Genomic DNA, 21050 nt, shown 5'->3' with positions numbered 1-21050 from the left:
GAACCAAAAGGTAGGAAAATACAAGGAAGTCAGAGACAGGAGCAGAAAATAGGTACAGAGAGAGAGAGATGGAGAGGTGCAAACATTTTCACACAGGAAGCCACTTGAGTCGGTGCACCTGTCTGAACAGGTGGGATCTGTGCTCTCACACTGGGAAGCACTTCACAGTGACAGGCAGCCAAGCAGGACTGCAGCCAAGGTCTCTCTCTGCTAAGGCGAGTTGTGCCAATGCAAACTGCAATATAATGAGGTTTATTCCCACCTGCACTTTCAAAAAACTGCACTGTCGGTAAACAGAGTAACAAGCTTGAGTTGCTTCGGCTGATAAGGCCAGGAGGGGGAGCAACGTCAGACCCTGAGCCAAGCGGCCGCAGCGGATGTCCTTCAACACATAAGCAGCAGCTCACATATAAGTGACCTGCTGAAGTGCCCCTAAGCAAACTCTGCCAGCTGGAGGCATCCTGTTGAACCTGACCTCTGACCTCCTCTTTGAAAAAGGGGGCAACAACCAATGAGAACAAGGTTCAGCACATTATACCATAAACAGTGCTCATTGACCAGAAGAGGAAGAATCCCCTCTGGCTGACACCACTGTATGTGGAAAAGCCAGCTGGAAATCCAGCACATTACAAACCCTTACTTGTTTTTAGTGAAACTACTCTCCCATGAACGCCTTCTAGTGTTATACATATAAATAAAAAAAAAACAGCCCAAGGACACGGAAGTATGAAGGCTGGGAGAGAGAAAAGGGCTGGTCATTAAGAGGCGAGGGAAGCTGCCAAAAGGAGAAGTGGTGTGTTTGTTTCTCTGAATACAATAGAAAATTAAAAAAAAACCGTATCAAGGCTATTGTTGTTGGTATTTACGTCCTATGTTTATACTTATTTGTGCGAACGGGACTATAGTTACAGCTCCAAAACATGCCATAAGTATCTCTGACCGGAAATAATGTGCAGATCAGTGCAGAGCTGGCCGCTGCCTGAGCTGGATTTCTGCTGTCTGCTGCTCCACTCTCCTCTCTGCGCCTGTACAAATGATGACCTTTTCTCTAACTCAAAGTGATAAATGATAAATGACGTACCCATTGCGCCAACGCACTTTCCATGAATTCTTCTATTATCTCCTTAATGTTGGGGTCCATTGTTGTGTTAGGAGGGCTGTGAAACACTACAGAAGACAGCTAATTAAAACAATATTATCAACTCTGTGTCTATAATGAATCAAAGAGAGGGAATCCATTTTGCGTCAAGTGAAGTAGTTTGACATTTCTGCGGCCCTCCCCCTCTCCCTCTCTTGCACTTCGCTGTCTCTTCCTCTCTGACTCTGTGACAGTTAGTTTCATTACAAAACCGCACCGGAATTTTTTCAAAAGGCACATGTTGCGTCTTTTTAAACACACCCTCTGCACGTCACCTCACAGGCCGTCTGACCGTGATGCCTGACGGTGGTAACAGGCCCGCTTCCTCCTGCGCGCAGTGATATGACATTTGTTTTGTGCGTCAACATTTCTCAGATATTAAAATGTTTATCTTGTTTTGTCCTAACCCTTTTATCTCAGTTTTACACGGAGGGAGGGTTTAATATAGGACCACAAACTTGTCCAGTTATAACAACTTGTTCAGGTGTGATCCGAGCACTGTGCAATCCTGACCTCTGGCGGTAGGAAAGAAAAGTTCCTCTATTCCCACCCTCTATAATAACTAAGATTGGACCTGTAATCTGTGACGCTTTAGGGAGGAACCATGGATCTTATCGTGGCTGTTTTTATAAAGGAAACATGCTGCCAATTAGGATAAAAACAGCCCATTCCTCGCTCCTCCATGACACAAGAATAGGACTCAGTCATAAGAACACCAATAATTTAGTTCAATTTAGCCATTTTAATGTTATTTTTATAAGGTCTGATTAAAAATAATCATGTTTGCTTTATATATTCACTTTTTGTTGGAATTATTAAAGAAACTAGTAACTACCTTTAAATGAATTAATATGAATTATAATATTTTAATGTATTTGTTTCTATCAGTTAATAACACGTCTTCTGAAAGCATGTTCATCTGTTAGGAATCAAATAAGACATTCACTAAACTCATTCTGAGACAGAGTTTTTATTTAAGAATGAGCACACATGGATATACCTGTAGCTGTGACACATCACCACTTTGCAAATAAAAAGCATTTAAAAACTTTGTGTGTTTTTAAATGCTTTTATAAACTGTGCTTTATAAAATAACTCACATCATGTCAGTGTCAGTGTGCTGGTTCTGTGGCTGTATGACAGAGTGTTTGTATGTCTGTGTGTGTGTGTGCATACTGCTTGTGCAGCAGTTCTGAGATTAACTTCACCAGGATTATCAGATTGTTTCAGAGCTGCCAGAATAGACACGATGACAGCTTCATATAGGGCACCGCACTCACACACACATACACACACACTTAATCCAACTCTCCTTGCTGAACTGAGATAACCCACTCTCAACTTAATACACAGCTCTGTTGTATTACATGTACAAAAGGAAGCCGACACTACAAAGCAGTTAAAAACTTCTACCTTTAATTCATGTGCGTTGCCAGTTTAACAGGTTCCTAAGCATTTCATTGCAGTACACACTCTACAGCTGTGAGATGAACAATACAGTGCACATGGGATGAACTTTAGAATCATGTGACTTTGCCAAATGTAAGTCCAAATGTCAAAAATGTGTTTTTGTCTGTTTAAGCTACACCTGTTTAAACTGAAAGTACTCTCTTCTAGTTACAACAAACAGTACTAACATCTCCTGGAAAGATTTTCTGATGGTTACACGTTCGTGAGGTCCTGCACAGAGGAGATGTTTGTATGGGTGTCTGTGCAGGGCCTGATAAGATTCCCTATGTGTTGCCCTGTTTTGGCCATGTGCGAGGGAGCTGTGGCTGCTGCAGTGATGGAGCATAAATCAAGCCTAATGTGTCGAAACCCAACAGGGGTCCTACCTGCAACCACAACCAAAAAAAAAACCTCAGACACATTCCCCCTTCATCCCTTCTTCCTCAGCTCATCTTTAATGTTTTTCCCCCTCTAGCTGGCAGGAGAAGGGGAGGCAGCCTTTTCCGTGGTGTCATCGCCCTTCTCTGCATCTGCAGCCTCATCAGTAGTAGCGCCAACCTGCGCAAACTTTAGCATGTCGAGGAACTTAGCCTTGACCTCCTCAAAGGTTTCCTTCACACCCTTCTCCAGGACGTAGCCCTCGCTTTCACCTTCTGGGTCCTCCAAAGCCATGGCTCCTTCCACGGCCGTCTGCAGGTATCGCAGGCTCACAAACACCGACATCTGGGCAGAAAGGGTGTCACAGAATATGAGTGAGTCTGACACACACAGATGTTCATTGTGGCATTTCACCTGAGCGTGTGAAATATATGTGTGTGTGTGTGAGCCACACCGAATGTTTTTAGTGCAGGAGGTTTGTTTAAAGGAGGGAATTATATGATCACTTCACTTGGAATAATGGCTTTTTTTTAGATTTGATAAGGTTAAAGTTTGGGCACACCATCTGCAGATTCTTCCCTGTTCAGTCAAGTGAACAATAATTCAGTGAAGCATGTTTGCAATCAGTGTACAAAATATTTCATTTTATCTAATCCTTCCATTTCCCTCTGTTTGTCAGTATTGGGCAGATTTAGACAAAAAACAGACTGTCATTGAGCTCAGCTGGGTGCCTTGGTACCATGGCAGTCATCTGTTCCTGTCAAAATGAAAGTGTTAAAAAAAAAGCACTGTGCTGTGGTTGCTTGTAGGGATTGTGTGATTAGCTGTGGGCAGTGTTCTGCCATGTGTATGAGCACTCTGTTCCAGCCTGTTATTTAGAGAGAATGTGCCATCAATACTGTTATTTTAAAAGGAGTGAGAGTGCATGTTGGATTAAAAGGCAGAACTCAGTGTGTGCCAGTGAGGTTTCTTTGGCTTTTTGTGCGTCAGCAGACAACTAATTCAGTTTTTGTGTGTTTGTGTGTTGGGTATAATTCTTGGATGAATGTGAAAAATTCATCCCACGCCGTGACAAGTGTTTGGTCAGGAAAATAGTACAGAATGTTTTAAACACTCAAACGTCATTTTACAGGTGTTGTTGTTTAAGTAACACACCTGTATTAAGATGACTGACAGCACACCAGGACCGGTTGAATTCATCAAGTCCATGTAATAGTCGATCAGAGCCTGCCTACAGCCGCGGGGGTACAGGTTGAGGTCCTCCGATTGGTAGTCATAGTTGTAGTGGGCGGTGTTGTCTGTCAGGTGGTACCGCAGGCAGGGGCGAGGAGAGGCGGGGTTACAGCAGCTGAAAGGGACACCATCCAGCAGGTAACGGCCATCCACATTACTCCGGATCCGACTGAAGACAGAAGATAGAAATGAGTCAGAAGGTAGTCACAGAGCCCAGGAAATGTTAACACCAGGAAAAGGTGTGACTTCTAGCTCAGAAATCACTAGAGGGAGTCATAACCTTTCTGTTTACTCATTCCTTTCACTGTCTTTGACCAACCTTTGCGTGCTCCCTTCATGACCAACCTTTCCATCAAATGCATAATTCCCTTCAAAACTAAAAGGCCATATCTATTTTTAATAGACCCTGCATCATTGTTCCTCTATATCTATTTTACCTTTGTGGATGTGAAGGCTACTTTTCTTTCACTCATACAGATTTTTGTTTCTTAGCCTTCTCCCCTCTATAAATCCCTTATCAGTCCAGTTTCTCCCAACAAGCTATAACTCATTCACTCACTCTTTGACGTCCTTGGAGGTGAAGTCCAGATATCTGTTGCTGACCCACTGAACCTCAAACCAGTCCTTGAAGTTGTTGTTTCCACAGCAGCGAAATTCCATCTGCAGGCGATCGATGGTCTCTTTTTGAAAACAGCGTCCGGGCACGTCTGTGTCCTTGTAGAAGCGAATACCATTCCTCAGGCCGACCTGACGGAGAGGAAGAGGAGGAAGGTTTTTAGAAACATTTTTTTTGTGATTCCACCTTCAGCTGACAGGTAGACATTTGATAGATTCTGTGTTTGCATAATTGTAGAAATTCTTCTGTCTGGCAAACTCTCCATTTTGGATGAGCGATCTAATCCCTCACTCAGGTGTTATCTTTCATCTTTTAAGGCCTTTACTCCCTGACCTGTTACCACCCCTGTAACCCCACCTTCAGGGATTCCTCCAGACGTCCCTGCAGGGCATAGCTGAGCACCACCACAGCAAGGAGCAGCAAACACAGGAGCGCGGCCACAGCAAACCAGCCCAGCAGGGGAATCTTCCAGCGGGGAAAACGGCTCACGTCCAGGGAGTCCTGACACACACGGCTGGCAACCCAGTTGGTGCCAATGGAGGCCAGGCCCACCATCATCAGGATGTTGGGCACTACATGGATCTCTGTGTTGTCCATCACCTCGGAAAAAAGTACAGTCAAACATAACACAGCAGCCAACTGCAGGTCACATTGTTATTTCCACTGCCCACTTTAGACGGTAATAATCTTGCATTCAATTACCCTTATCTGTTTCAGAAATGACCTTGGCAGCCATAAGATTCAATTTACTGCTGATATGCTGGATGCAACAACTATATGGCAATAGGATGATAAATTTAATTCAATTTATTACATAGCCCCTGTTACGGCAGAACTTAATTATGGACTTGGTTTATTATTGGCTGAGTTTTGAAAAGCTTGCCAGCCACACAGTGCCTTTGGTCCGTTGTTTAAATAAACTTACATTTGGAGCTCAATGCGGCCACCTTATAACATCATCCTGTCATATCTGTCCAGCCAACTCTAGCTCATGACAAATAATCTCACCTTGTGAAGACTACAAACCACAACAAACGGTATAATTGATTAAGCTCTTATTGAGATCCTCCACCTTTGTCACAGTGCAAATACTTTCTTTCTGTCACGCCAGCCAGCACACAACCAGGACATTCAAAAATCTTCCATTACAGATCAATAAATATCTGAATGCATATGTTTATGGCCTGCAGCTTTCCTGTGTTGCCAATTGGAAATCAGTTATTCCATTCTCTCCTGATCATTCAACAATCAATTAGGCCTAGCTGGCTCAACAAACACACCAATCGTGTAGGGTTCTATAGACACTTTACTACAGTGTTGATATTTTAAAGCTGTTTTAGCATACTGCGCACATGTGACCTCATGAGAGTGTATGTAAACACTTCTTTGTTGTGTATGTGTGTAAAATTACAAGTGTCAGCACATCACATTCAAAACAATCAACCACAAGCAAAGGCAAAAGTCTGAGCCTCTAATTCCATATGATCAGACTTGACTTGGCCTTCTATTTGACATCACTCTGTGTGTGTCTGCTTCCATGTGAGTCTGTCTTTCTACCTGGGCCCTACGGAGCAGCTCTGACTTGAGGTAAACGCCCAGCAAAAAGATGAAGGCCCCGCACATCACTGCCAGCCAGGACAGCAGCCAAAGACCCTGAGCCAGACGCACCCGCTTCTGCTGGGTGAATTTCATCTTCAGCAGCACCATGGCTCACTATCGTGCACCGATCAGCACAAAGACATGAGAGATAAGCAAGAGAAAGAAACAAAAGAGTGCTAGACTGAAGAGGATGGAGTCAGTTCTGGTCAAAATAAAATTCTATCCAGAGGGAGTCAGCTGCATGTAAAGAGAATTGTCCTGTTGGAATGGTCAATGGTTGGTGCAGGCCTTGTTGTTTAGTGAGTTATTAGCAGGTTGAGCTCATCTAAGTTGTTCCAGGTGGAGGGGATAAGCAGGTATATCCCTGATGGTAAAGGACACGGTCGACCTCAGAGGATAATCCAAAAGCTTTCACTTAGTTGCTGAAATTGTCCCAAAATGATTCTTTATATTCCAATTTAGTGCAGAGACACCGTAGGAAAATGTGAGAAAAAGTGAGGATTATTAAAGTATGGATAAAAAGAGATATTCCTTTTCCCAGAGATGACAGGTTTTTCCCCTCAAACAAGTGGTCTCCCCGATGTAGAATCCCCCCAAAGCTGAAACCCACGATTTCCCTCTCTTGACGTGATGTTGTCTTTTGATGGCGCCCCTCTGGGTCTGTGCGTGTGCGGCGGCGCCCCCCTAAACCGCTGCAGCCATGGTTGGAGGACACAGAGACTGGCCAAAGTCGAGAGTTTGGAACCATAATCCCCCCAACAGAGTCCCTGGGATCCTATTAAAGTCCAGGGGCCAATGGGAAAGCAGGCCAATGTCTGATCAGCAAACTTGTTCTGATTGACATGTAGTATGAGGAGGGCCTACTGGGACTACTGTGACAGGTGGACTTACCTGAAACCCATCAGCACAGGCTGAGACATACTTGTACACTGTTAGGAAATAGCAAGAAGCTCATGAGATCCGGGTGTTTCATGCATCATAGTCATGACCATTTGACAGATTACTTGCATCCGTTTGCCATGTCACGGCCAGTTTTTCTGACTGGTGGAACAAACACGTTTATCTTACAGTATTTACATGTTAGCCATTACGTATGTCAGTATAACATATTATATCCACATTCTACATGCAATACTATTACACAATGATGACAAGAGTTATTCTTGACACACGTCTGACTATGCATTTATAGTAAATTTGGTGACATCAAAATAAGTTTTACAACAGAACAGTAATTTCTGGCATTTGTGTGTCACTAATACGACACACCACACAATCACCAAAAGTGATAAAACACTGTTATTGTCTTTGTTTTTTTCTATTGTTTATTCTAACACTTGTCATTTTCAATTTGACATCTTCCCAATCTCAGAGCAGACATAACCTCACACTCCCTTTGTGACCTCTGGCGCCCCCAAGGGGCACTCAGATCCTAGACTTTGGAACCGCAAGCTTAGTACATTTGCCTGAACCTCATTAAAATGAGATGTCTGACAGGGTCAAAGTAAAAATGTTGTTTGTTTTTAGTTCTTGATCAAGTCATTGATTATTGATTATAATAATAATTGATTATTATTAGAACAGCAATTGGTTTCTGGCTGTAATGTTTTTTCTTGATCTGCATCATTGTGCAGCATGACTGAAGGCTACACATTTCATTCTTTACTAGAAACACCAGCAGTTGCTGAACTTTAAGTTTTGCCAAATGCATTATTTCAACAATGTTAAACTAAACCTGATAAACTAATCCTTTTACGTACATAAACACTACCTCTACCTACACCTGCAGCCATGTGTAATGTGGCATCACAATGTGCCAACAACCCACAATAAGTTACTGCGAAAAAATGTCATAATTCTGGTCCAATATGATTTATTTGTTTAAATAAACTCAGTGTTGTTTCCAGAATGATCCCAGATTGTGTTGAAGATGATCAGGCAGAGCCTAGTTCGTGTAGTGAAAGTAAGACAAGAGTTATGCTTGTGGGGGATTATGAATACAGTGCAGTAGGGGAGGGAGGTTGGTGGGGCTGGCTCAACAGGATTAGACTGTTATTATAAGTATTTATGGCAGCTTGAAACTGAGCTATAGTCAGTTTGGAGGTGTGCTAACAGTTCTTACCAGATAAATAGCAAATTGTCCATAAATGTTCCTCTGTGGCAACACTATTAATCACATTTGCTCACAGAAATCCTGTTTAGCCCACAAGACAGACATTATGGTAACACTGTACTTATGTAGGCTGACAGAAGGATACTCCTTGTTAATGAGAAGAAAGGGAAGAAGGAATGCCTGTAATCTGACTTATCATATTCATTTAACATGATTATCTTTATTGGCAGAACAGCTGAACACAAGGACACAGACAGTGCTGGGGGGGTAACAAATAAAAACAACAGGTTTAAGTTACAATTCAAATACGTTGTTACCACAATACAGTTAAATTCTTAAAATAATGGTCTACATAATGGATTACAGACAGTGTCACATTAAACAGCTCCTTTATTATTTAAAACCAGACACTTTGTGTATTCCTGAATGTTGTTAATTTTTTTAAATTCAGTTTGTATCTTTGAACTTGTGTACAACATACACCATAATAAATGCTATGCTCATTTAGATTCAGGCTTATTTTTAAACTGCTAAATAACTAGATGACTGCAGATCAGCCTGTTAATATTGTTACCATAGCAACTAGTTTGCCTAGCACGTTTACCTAACAGGCCACTTAGTGGAGACCAAGCATTTGTTTCTATACACTGTTGTATGTACCTACCTAAATGTACGTAAATGTTTAAACTTTTTAAACAACCTTTGCGACCTTGTTCTAGCTCTATTTATATACATTTTAGCAGTAATTTTCTGGTAAACACACTGGTAAACACTGGTCACACTGGTCACAGACTAAAACATATTTATACTGGAGAAGTGAAATCAAAAATAAAATAATATGAATATTTCTTAGCCTAATCTGCATTTTCAGAATACATCCATGAAAATACAAATTAGCTGTACATATTTATTTGCTACATCCTCACACCTCAGACATTTTCAGAAAGGAATGGGAAGCATGTTTCATACACCATACACACATAGGCTATACACAGAATTACTGTTAATATTTACCTGGACTGCTTTATGCATAGTAAAATCTAAATTATTATCATAAATCACAAAATAATTTTAAATGCATTTCTTCAGAGAAGACTGATTTCTCCAAGGGGTAAAAAGTGAATTTTTGTTAGTAAAGATAGAAATGACTTTGTTTTCCCTGATGTCAATACTAATGATACAACAATTATGTGATTTTTTTTAATCACAGAGGTCATGGCATACACAAAACCTTGGTTTTCATTTAAAGTTAATATCAGTCATGTAGCTGCATAGCTTCAACATGAGGAACTCCTGCTCTGTGTTTCCAAATTAATATCTTTAACTGACACACACCACAAAAATAGAGGCATGTATAGCCTACCTCAAAGTAAAATAATACTTTTAACAATTTGCTGTTGTTTGCTCTGTTGGTTATTTTATTTATGCTGTCATATATATATAATATAATATAATATGGTAATGTTTCCACATTATGCACATTATTCTCATTTCTAGTTTGTGAACTCATTTCCGAGTCTACACCTAAAATTAGAACAACATTATCTGAAAGAAATAACTGCTCACCCACAGCAGTTTGGAATCTCACAGATATTCATGAGACATTTATATTTCAAGGCAAAAAGCTGAGAATGTACATTCATCCTGCCATGGCATTTTCAGTCTGCTACTTTGCTTGTTTGTTCCACTCCACCCGCCCACTCTTTCCCACTCTGCTGCTCCTTCCCTCCACCTCCCTCCTTGTGGGCCTGCAGCTGCTGCATGAAATCATCCAGGATCTGCTGGGCTGACATGGAGTTTACATCCTCTACTTTCTGCTCCAGAAGTGTTGCCTTTAACCCTCCCATCCCAGCCCAGCTGTCACCACCCATGTGGGCCTGCTGGGGGTCTGGAAGGGTGTCAGCATGGTTGGTACAGGGGGAGGGCTGTTGCTGGCTTTGGAGGTAGAGAGGCTGTGGTCTGGCAGCATAGCTGGCAGCCATTTTCTTATAGATAGCAGTGCTGATGTCAGCCACAGAAAAAGAGTGGCTGTGGCCCGACTCTTGTTGGCCTGAGATGTTGGCTTCATTTCCTGCTGTTGGCGTGCCCTGTTTAAATGGCACAAAGGCTGTGGTCCTCTGTGGGCTGGTGTTGAATTTTATCAGCCAATCGTGTGCTGTTTCCTCCACTTTAGGAGGGTCCGATAGACCATCTGTTTGTGGAGAGGTGGCAGAATGGCTGATTGGAGCAGAGGTGGTGAGAAACTTGCATATGGCCTCAGCTGAGTCAAAGTGCTTCTCTAATAGTCCCTTTATCAAACATGGCACCTGGGGAAACACAAATATAAACTCTCACCTTTGCTTTGAAGTATTTGCGATAGCTACAAGGTACACACTCTATTGCAACACGTTAAGTCACAGAGATGGAAATGTTACAAACTAGCTGTGGCTTTTAGTCACACTGCAGATCAATAGCTATTTGAAACACCTTCTGCTACATAAGATACAATCATCTTTCCAAATATCCTACAATATATTAAAGATTACTCACTACAAAACATGCAAATATTATAGCAAGGTTAACATAATCTCACAATTGTTTGTTGTGTCCACTGAAAAAGGTCTGTAACATATACTTGCTGTCTGTTTGATCCAGTGTGTGGACGTGTGCATTAGTGTCCAGTAGATGGCAGTGTGCTCACATTGATGTTCTCAAGTGCTGCGATGGTCCTGTGGGCGTCCTCCAGCTCAGAGCTCAGCTGGGATACACGATTTAAGAGGTACCTCCTTTCACTGCTCAGGCTCTCTGACTGCACACACATACAAAACAGCACAGAATAAATATCCTTCTGCTGATTGTTTACACATCCTTATTTCCAGTTTTCTCACCGCTATGTGCAGATGCTCCCCCAGCAGGTTGTTGGCCTGCTTGGTCCCTGTATGTGTCTGCAGAAGGCTACAAAACACAAAGACAGAAAAATAATTCTGTTTTTGTTTTGTTTTTTAATGGATGTTAGTGACAGCTGCTTGTTAGGACATGTGTCGACCACAAACTCCTAATGAATATGCAGCAACTGACACTCAACTGCAGCCCACTGAGAGGTAACCATTCACCCCAGTTGCTCCGGTCTGTTGAAGAATGTTTGGTATGAGCCTGCTGGGCAGCAGCAGTTGTTGGGTGATATATAGCATACAGTCCCAACCAGATCAGGGTCAAACTTTCTCACTGGTAAGTGTGAAAGGATCGATGCTGTGAGGACCAAAACACCCACAGAAAGAGAAAACTTTTTGGCCTGTGGTGTTTATCCAGTATGTTCCACGGATCGATTAATCTGTAAACAATTATGTAAAGCATAGGTTGGCTTTGATTTTTATAGATTACCAGTGCTCACATGTTGAGGCATGCTCTCACATGCTTCATATAATCCTTGATACAAACAGGATAAAGCATTCATTTTTATCAAACCTTTTATATTTCTCCTTGACACTGCTGAGCTCATCTCTGGTCCTCTGCAGCTCTGCCTCCAGGTTCTCGATGCAAAGCACAGTCTGCAGCAGGTTCTGGTGAAGATCTGCATTCTCCTCCTGTAGTGCTCTAAAAAAATGGCAGACAGAGTCAATGCAGCTTAAATGACAAGAGAATGTCTGAAATTGATGCTTTTGGGAACTACATGTGTAACACACACGTGTATTGCTGTGCAGAGATGGTTACATAAAAGAGTTTTAATTATGCCTCTTCCTGTTTGAACTGGAGCGAGGAGGCTCATTAGTGCGATCAATAGCTACAGAGTCATCATGAGCACAGATGACTTTATGAAAATACGTACTCAAACATTAAATGTGCTAAAAGAAAGAATAATAAACACTTACTGAAGATGATCAGCATCACATGGCATGTCCTAGAAGAAAATCAGAACAACAGTAAGACAACAAGGCTGTACATACATTACAATTTGTAAATATTTGGACAGTTTTATTTGTCATATTTAAATTTGCAGATGTGATGTGATGTGCTAAAGCACTATAAATGGGAGCAGGCCCTTAAAGTCAGAATAGACAGCAAACAATACATTTTTTATTACAAAAACAGGAGAAACATAAGCAAAAACTGAGGCAGGTTGGGAGGCTGACACTGTGTACCCAGCATGGGCTGGTCCAACCTCCATTATTGAGGACATGACAGAATAAACTATTGAATTATGGTGGGGCTGTGGCCAGAAACAGAGTCAACCAAAATCGATTTCCCCAATCCCTCTTTCTGTGTGTGTGCGTGTGTGTGTGTGAATTCACTAAACCAAATTAGTAAAGCCAAACTCTATGCTGTTACCACACTGGAACAGTGTTATGTAACGTTGTGTGTTTTTATTAGTACACAAGCATCTGAGCAAATTCTTACATAACAGTGATGTGATACCAGCTCTTATCTAAGCAACATGCTCTCGTGTTTCCCTCAGAGGCGGTTGCTACTGTGAACTATGTATATTTGTCTCAGTGAATGTGTTTTTTTTACCTTTGTGTGCCTAAGCATTCAGTGAATGACTACAAATGCAACATCTTCTGTGGAAGTCTCAAGTTTCCCCTAAAAGCACAGGTCGATTATTTGCTGCATTGCTGAAGAATGACTCAGCTTGCAGTGCGCAGTCTTTGACACATCCCACACAGCCTGTGACTCAGCTACACTGCTGTTGCAAGACAGCAGTAATACAGCATTTGTCAGGCTCTTTTTCTGCTTTCTGTTCAGAGGTGCTGTCTCATGTCTGACCATTTTCACAGCTATGTTTTAATTTAGTTTCTAAGTTACATATTTTACTCTTTCTTTCATAAATGGTCCAGTTTCCACATCAGGGTAATCAAATTAAAGCACAATGACATTATATTGGTTGGGCGGTTGAGATCAAACAACATAAAGTCCCATCTTTCCATCTCACTCACCCTTTGCGGTTTAGGGGGCCCCACATGCTGTGACTGAAGCCGACTGCTCTGCTCTGAGCAGGGACTGGTAGTAGTGGAGGCTGTGTCTCTGGCCCTGGAGGAGTCTGATTTTGAAGATGAGGACTCAGATCCAAGACCTGGCCCTGCACCCTGGGCTGTGGATGGAGGGGAGTTGTTTTGTCCTGTCTTCCCAGCGCCTGGGAAGCGCTGAGGTTGGGTGTGGTGACTTTTGGGCTGCTGTTTAAAGTGGTGGCGGTGTTTGGGCTGAGTGGGTTCAGGACTTGTGCTAGTTCCATCTGTGAGGTGAGAGGCACCTCTGCCATATCTGTCTCCTGACATGGGGCCTCTGGTGGGTGAGGACCTCCTGTCTTTTCCATGGTGGGTGTTGTGGGGGTACTGACGAGGTGGAGGGCTACCATGGTGGATCCCACCTGAATATGATATCAGTTTGTCAGGATTGGAGCAGTCTGAGTGTTTCCGACCTCCTTTTTCCTGTTTGCTGGGAGGTTTCGACTGCTGCTCTGTGTCTTGTTTTGTGCCTTCTCTGTGCTTCTTGGGTGGGAGCTGAGGTTTGACTGGCTCAGCTGTCGGGGCTGTGGGAGAAATCTTCTCTGTAGTTTTATTACGGTTGAAGCCCATGACAGTGAGATGTGATGGACTCATGACCTGTTTTGTAATCTCATCTAAAAAGGCAGAGAATTGCAGCTTTCCCTGCACAAAGTTTGCCCTGGCTTGTTCAGTCTCAGCTTGAGTAGTCCCCTTGTCCTTCTGTCCACTTACTTTGGAAACCCTTGGGGACAACACCTCCATTGACTTTGCCTTGCGAATATCAGGTGAATGCTCCTTGTTTTTGAGAATTCCTTTGCATGGTAGCTGGCTGGAAGACACTGCCCTCTTGGGTCCCCCAGAGACCCCTAACAGAATGTTCTCCTCACTGAAAGCCAGGCTTCTGTTCAAACTGGCTGTCTTATACAAAGGCCCATAGTTAATCTGTGATGCTCTCGGTTTTTGTCCTCCAACATCACTGTCAGTATCCTGTATGAAGGCTTCATCACTACGGCTGTGCCCTCGATCAAGTGAGGAAAACCGCTTACCCTTCCGTTGTGACCTTTCATTTAACTCGCTACAGACGCTGCCTTTTTTGCCATGTTTAACGGTGGCAAAGACAATGGGCTCGCTGCTGTCATCTTCCCGGAAAGTTTTGCGCACATCTGGGATATGCGAACAGGACAGGGAGTGAGGAGGCCTCCCAGCATGACGAAGAGAGAAGGGATCATTTACGCTTGTCTCTGTGTACCAAGAAGAGGAAGAGGAGGTAGAGGAGCAGGAGGAGATGGAAGAGGAAGATGCCCTGGAGAGGGTGACAGGAGTGCGTTGGTTGTAAAGTATCTCATCCTCTTCACTAGGGTGAAACAGATGAGGATAGTGGGCATCGTGGTGAGGACTGTCATGGAGATAGTGGCTGGGTTGGTGGTGGTGCTGCTCTGTGTTTTTGTCAGTGTCATCAAACTTTGTGTACCTAAAGCAAAGTACATGTGGACATATTTTATCTACGCTGTATGATATGTGATGAAATATCTGAAAAAACTTTACATTTACATCATATCACATTTCTGAATGTAGAATAAAATAACCTACCTGGGTGACTGAGTGTCTTGGTGGTGGTGATGATGATGGTGGTTGTTCCTTCGTGGCTTCATCTCATCCGGAAAAGAAGATGGGCTGTGAACAGGCTTAAAATACTTCTCCATCACCTGTCTCTTCCCCGGTGGCAGGCTGACAATACCTTCCTTGTTGGGTTGTCTATACAAGTGGCGATCCGTGTTGGTATTCTGCTGTGTCCTCTGCTCTCCTCTACAAAGCTACAACTAGTCCTTAGATATCAATTGCAAAAACCATCAACCTGCCATTTACAAACTGCACAACATGTGGGTGAGGTTTTGTAAAAAAAACTAAAAATAGAAAAAAATACGTTTTATGTAACAAAAATGCAATAAGAAGTCACAATAGTATCCACAGAGCTTTGAAAAGTTTTAGCAAAGTATCCAGCTGTTGGATTGTTTGTGTGTCTGTATCAATACTTTGGTCTTCCTCAGTGTCTGGCTGCAGAATAATGGAATCAAAGCTTGTGAGCAGGAATGTATGAATTCCTGGATGGTGGCTTGATTTCGCATCACGCCTGATGTAACAGCTGGATGCTCAGTGAACCAGCGAGGCCTTTGTCCTCATGCAGGAGACGACTGTATTGAGCCCTCTGGAACAGGATCTATAACGGGGCCTTTTTAATGTGCTGATGTACCTCACAGCTCATATGTTTAGACTTCCGTTTCCTACAACTTTAAATGTCTATATGTTTTTTAATTCTGCTTTTTTTTGTCTCTACGGTTATAAAAATAAAAAAAATAAAATCTTGTATAAGAATTGATCAAACCTATTGAACTGCCCCATTGTTGCCCCATTGATTTTAGGTGGTTTCCTGCCAATATTCAATTGAGGCATATGTAATTCACATTCACTATAGCGGTGTGTCAAAATGATATAGAAATATAATACCTTACTAATAAACACGTTCACATAGTGCTGTGTTTTACTTTTATTTTAGTTTTTCCCCTGATACTATTGTATTCTTTATTGCAATGCTGTTTCTAATACTAATTGTTTCTCACACTTTCTAATAACCTAATCAATGAGTCACTGTGTGTAAACTGGCTGAGACTTCATAATAAATTTTATTAAAATGTAAATCACATAAGGTCTTGATCAGAGTGGCTTTGTTTAGCTTGATTATCTGTGTACCTCTGTCTCTTTGGTCTGCATGTCACTGACTACTTCCGGTTTAGCACATGAAAGGGATTGATTCATTTTGGGGGATGTGGTGAGAGAGGACAGGTCCTTACACCCAGCGGCTGCTGATCAATGGTAAGCCACCATAATACACATAGTTACATAAGGGAGGTTGCCCAGACTTGTCCAGGGTACTGTAATCAATGTCGAAAACAAGTTGTGCAGATGAAAACACACATGACGTGAGCGACGTGACCAAATGCCACCTTCACTGCGCCCTCTGCTGGTGGACAGAAATAACTTCAGCTTGGGCCTGGTAATTTTCCACAATGTCACTGCAACACATTCTCTAGTACCTTCTGGATACTTCTTTTTTCATAACTTACTCTCTTGAGTGTGTACCTAACACCATGTTACACATTACCGTTAAAGTTAATTCCTACTAAAGCCCTGACTACAGGCTTATAGTGTTATGTTTTTAAAAATGTGTGATAAAAGCATGTATCAGCTAATTTTACACCAATAACACACTAAACAAACTACCATAAAAAGACATGTTAGTGAACACCGGCCGTCCACGTTAAAGGAGATGAGCTGGCTGTTTTTTTCTATTGTTCTTTGATCACAAACAGCATATCATTGCAGTACAGGGAAAGTAGATCCGGCACCTCAACTATATTCTGGTTTGATCCGGTTTGTCAGGCCTTGTTACAAGCAAGCAAAGAGTATTCCGCGCGACTGTTCATGTGACGTCATCTGTTTCGACTGTTGTTATAGTAATGAAATCATGTATATTGAAATGTGGCGATTTTACAGAATTTACATTACAGTTGGTCCTTGACCTATTTCTGGATTACAGAGAAACACCTTCCTTTGTTTGCACTCTGGCACTGTATTTGAGTATGACTCCTTGCGTTTAAACACTGTGCTTTATCTGTATAACAATGATTCATTTGTTATTCTCGTGTTTAAGACTCAACTCTGGAGTTTCAGTCTGTTTTTGTAACCGTTCTTTGCGTAAAAGCGAGGGACTACTTTTTGGCGGATGAAGACCTCATGTCGCCGCAGTCCACCCACAGCAACAAGGTATAAAAGCTTTGGCGACGCCATTTCAGTTCACGCTGCTTTGATACGATTTCGTCGAGAGGTTTGGCGTTTCAGGTTAATCGTGTTTTTTCTTATTGAATTGTTCTGACTTCGACTAGTAAGAACAATTATGCCTACGTTTGCTGTATGTAGCTTAAATATTTGTGAGAAATCTAGTGTGTTTGTTTCAGCCTAAATGAATATGAGGCCTTGTTAGAACGGCGAATAGCTTCAATTCAAGGTTCGCATAGTTGTTTTTGACATTTTTTTTGTCATCCGGCTTTAGAATCGCCTTCTTAAAACAGAAAATGTCTTCATATACTAGTGAGAGAAACATTTTTGATCTGAAAGCAAGGCGTTGTTATGCTTTCTTTTTTTTGTCAACAGCTTCTGAGCTAACGCCAGGCTAAGCGAGCCAAATATAGACTCATGTTTGTGCCAACGTTAGCAGAACGCTACGCTTCAAATGTCGTTTCGTTGGACAACACTTAAGTTTTTATCCTAAGTTGACTATCAACAAAACCGGTAAACGTTATGATTTTTATAACAATTACACCCTCGGTTGATCGAAACGGCAGTTGGCTCAAGATGGGAGCCGTGACGTAGGAGCTTGTGAATGTCGGCTATTGGTCGATTTGAATAACGTCATGACGCAGCTAATACGTAGAAAGGGAGCGGTCAGGGTTTTTTCTGGCATAACCTCGAGCAAAGGCTACACCTAGCTGTGCCAAATATATAACGTTTGAGTAGCAAGGGTTTAAATCAACGTTAAACAAAACTTTTCCTTCATATTTGCCCAGATGAAGTACATTGCATAAATAAGGAGGGTTCAGGCAAGCCAAGTAGCTTTGTCATGTTGCAGGCTAAAGTATAACGGCTAAAACCTGCCAGAGGTAAAGCAAAGGAAGCAAAAAGGTTATTTTGTCAAGATTGAGAATGGTGAAGTTGCGAATTATGAAGAAGCGTAATGCCAGGACTAGTTATAGTTACAAGATGCAAAATCTGTAAGGGCAGTAACTAAGCCTTGGTCCAATACTACAATGCAGAAAACTAGTAAAACTGTAAATATAGGTGAAGAATAAGATGTTTAAAAACAAAACTAGGTAGTTTTCTTGTCTGTTCTTAGTAGATCAGGTCCTTGCGTTAATTTTTTCAGTCTGTCAGTGCAACCTTTTTTTGTTTGAAGTCGCAAGACTCCCTCTAGTGGCATCGTCACAGATCACTTTGGGCTAGTCTCAGTATTTTTGTATTTTTAGTGGGCACTTTGAGCAATGAAATCAGTGAAATACCGGCTTCTAAGAAGCTTTTGAGCTGCGTCTTTTTTAGTTTTTTTTTTTTTGTCTTGGGGAGGGGGAAAATGGACTGAGTTGTCGGGGAGGAATGGACTTAGTTGACATGAGGAAGAATGGACTTAGTTGTTAGATGAAGATCGCAGGACCAGCGTGGAACCAGGCCATGGGACGTGGGGAGGAGCCAGGCAGGACAGGAACCGAGGGCGTGGCATGACCAGAGTGGAGCCAGGCAGGACAGGAACCGAGGGCGTGGCATGACCAGAGTGGAGCCAGGCAGGACAGGACCAGAGGGCATGGGAGGACCTGAGTGGAGCCAGGCAGTACAGGACCAGTGGGCATGAAGGGAGGAGCAGAAGGGTCCAAGAGAGCAGTGAGCAACAGGAGCTGTCAACGAGTGTACACCAGAGGGAGCCAGAGGCCAAGGGCAGTGTAGAGGCACAGAGAGGACAGCGCTGAAGCAGTTACAGCAGTTCCAGCAGCAAGCCAGCCAGTGCTGAGGGTGGGACAGGGCGCAGTCTTCTAGTCTACAAGTCTAAAGCAGGGTGTTTGGTTTGTATATTGGGTAGCGGTATTTCTGTACCACTCTCTGGTATTTTAGACCTCGAAATACACATTTGTTGTAGAAAACAATTTCTCGCACAGTTTTCTCTTCCTCTTTCCAGGGAAACCATGTAAAGCGTTTTGTACCGTGGTCACCTTCCTGTTGTGCGCTGACATGAGTGTGGTGGTGTCTGCTGTCATGAGTGCCTTGGTAGTGTGCTGGCGAGAGGAGCATCTTATTGGACTTCTCTACTCCCTGCGATCAGAAGTAGTCCCCCCCCCCGCCGGAGGGAAAGGCAGCCCTTTGTTGTCGATAGGTCTTCCCCACTGAAGTTTCGGCATTCAAGTGTGAAAGTGGATGGTCTCCTGTGCAGCCAGTTTGCGTGTATGCAGCAGTACTTCCAGTGCCCCTCATTGGTGCAGATCAGCTACGTCTACTTCTTAACCCAAGCAGTGAGTTAATGCATGAAATGTACATGTGGGTGTAACTATCCTGTACATCGGCTCATTGTTCCCTGTGAACAACACACTCAATGCAATCAAAAGTTAAATTGTGTTAAAATAGTTGTATATGTTAGCTGGTAAAGTTTTTGGTCAGGGGAGGGGGGAGGGGTTATTTAAAACATGTTTGGAGTTTCTCTTTTTACAGGCATGGTCCCCAAAAGCTGATCATCGAAAGAATCCCCCCATACTAGCTGCTGGTACAAGTTGCGCTCATCTTTCTTACTGTAGTGCTATGGATTGGGATCATGTGCATCCACTGTGGCTTAACAAGATGTAGGAAGGTATTTGGTATTGATAAACCCTTAGATTTGTTTTCCCAATTCATTTTTCACCCTTTGGAACATTTGGATAATTTGGGGAGGGTGGGTTGTGGGGCGTTAATCAGTGTTTTCCTAGAATTCACAGCTCCACATTGCCCTGTGCAAATGGATTGAATAGGAAACATCCAGGCGCCCCAAACAACATTCAAGTGGACACTTTGCCACGCAAGATGGCAGCCTTGAAAGTAGTCTCCTGATTTAGTGAAGGTCCTCTTTCCCAGAATCTGCGGTAACAAGTCTCTTTACTAGAAGTCATTGTAATTCTGTACAGGCTTGAAATTGCTTTGTTGGGCTGGGAGGGGCTGTGTATTTTTGACTCTTGCAGATTAAGTTTATCGCCTCACCTTCAAATATCTACATTCAAGTCCACGCCTTCAGTTCAGGAAGGAATCCCTCGTGGTCAGGCCTGTGGTATATTTAAATGTTTTTACTGGAAAATTATTGCCAACCTTTCGATTTGTATTCATAGTCCTGCAGTTGTTCTTGCTAAAACAGATCTACATCTATTTGCTGTAATCCCAGTAATTGTGTAGTAGTTCTGTATTGCTTCATTGTATTAGTGGAGGGGTACTGTGGGGAGAGAGGCTTTTTTCTGTGCATTTTTCAGTTTGCTGTTTCCTGTGTGCTTTCCAATACCCGAGGCCATCAGGAAGTCTCCTAAGTCATTGTATGTACAAGTTTCCTTGCGCAGCGAGCGTCACGTAAGGTCACCAAGTGTGTTCACATTTACCTTCACACATTCATCGTTTGGCTTTAAGCCTTACTGCACTTCCTTTGCAATTAGTTACTGTTCCTTGTATTGACAATACAATGAGTGAACTATCTGTAAAGGATTTTCTTACTGCATAATAAATGCATAGCTTGTTGTGATTGAATACAGTTTTGGTATGCATTTGTTCTTTTTGGGGGCTTGTTTTGGGGAGCTTTTCTTGTGCTTTTTCAGGTATGACTAAAGCTTGGAGCTTTGTAGAGCACGGATGTGACCTGGGCTTGAATGGCATCCTTTTCAAAGTGGAAAGTGAAGGCAGATAAGTTGAATCCATCAAATACTGATGTTGGAAAGCAGAAAATTTGCAGCCCTGTAGGGG

General features: G+C 42.5%; 2 protein-coding genes and 1 long non-coding RNA gene across 3 annotated transcripts in view; 1 reads left to right on the top strand and 2 right to left on the bottom strand.

Moving 5' to 3' along the window:
• ccdc88b (coiled-coil domain containing 88B) overlaps positions 1-1319 on the bottom strand; it is a 32047-nt gene extending 30728 nt beyond the window's left edge. Inside the window, exon 1 of the mRNA XM_028416079.1 lies at positions 1082-1319. Coding sequence (XP_028271880.1) covers positions 1082-1141 — 60 coding nt within the window. The 5' untranslated portion in view covers positions 1142-1319. The remainder of the gene's footprint in view (positions 1-1081) is intronic.
• A 1739-nt stretch (positions 1320-3058) lies between these two features.
• rom1b (retinal outer segment membrane protein 1b) lies at positions 3059-6521 on the bottom strand. Its single transcript, XM_028416605.1, has 5 exons — positions 6372-6521; positions 5172-5414; positions 4758-4945; positions 4121-4367; positions 3059-3310 (listed from the first exon to the last, which is right to left on the bottom strand). The coding sequence occupies exons 1-5, from the start codon at positions 6519-6521 to the stop codon at positions 3059-3061; spliced, it is 1080 nt and encodes a 359-aa protein (XP_028272406.1).
• Positions 6522-17325: 10804 nt separating this feature from the next.
• On the top strand, positions 17326-20841 carry LOC114442245 (uncharacterized). The gene is made up of 2 exons (XR_003671327.1): positions 17326-19591; positions 19788-20841. It is a non-coding gene; the product is annotated as an uncharacterized LOC114442245 (long non-coding RNA).
• The last annotated feature ends 209 nt before the right edge of the window (positions 20842-21050 follow it).

Source organism: Parambassis ranga, chromosome 10, assembly GCF_900634625.1.
Source record: "Parambassis ranga chromosome 10, fParRan2.1, whole genome shotgun sequence".
In the NCBI taxonomy this organism is placed as follows: Eukaryota; Metazoa; Chordata; class Actinopteri; family Ambassidae; genus Parambassis; species Parambassis ranga.
Note: the sequence above shows the minus strand (reverse complement) of the source record. Positions and strands in the feature narration are given on the sequence as shown.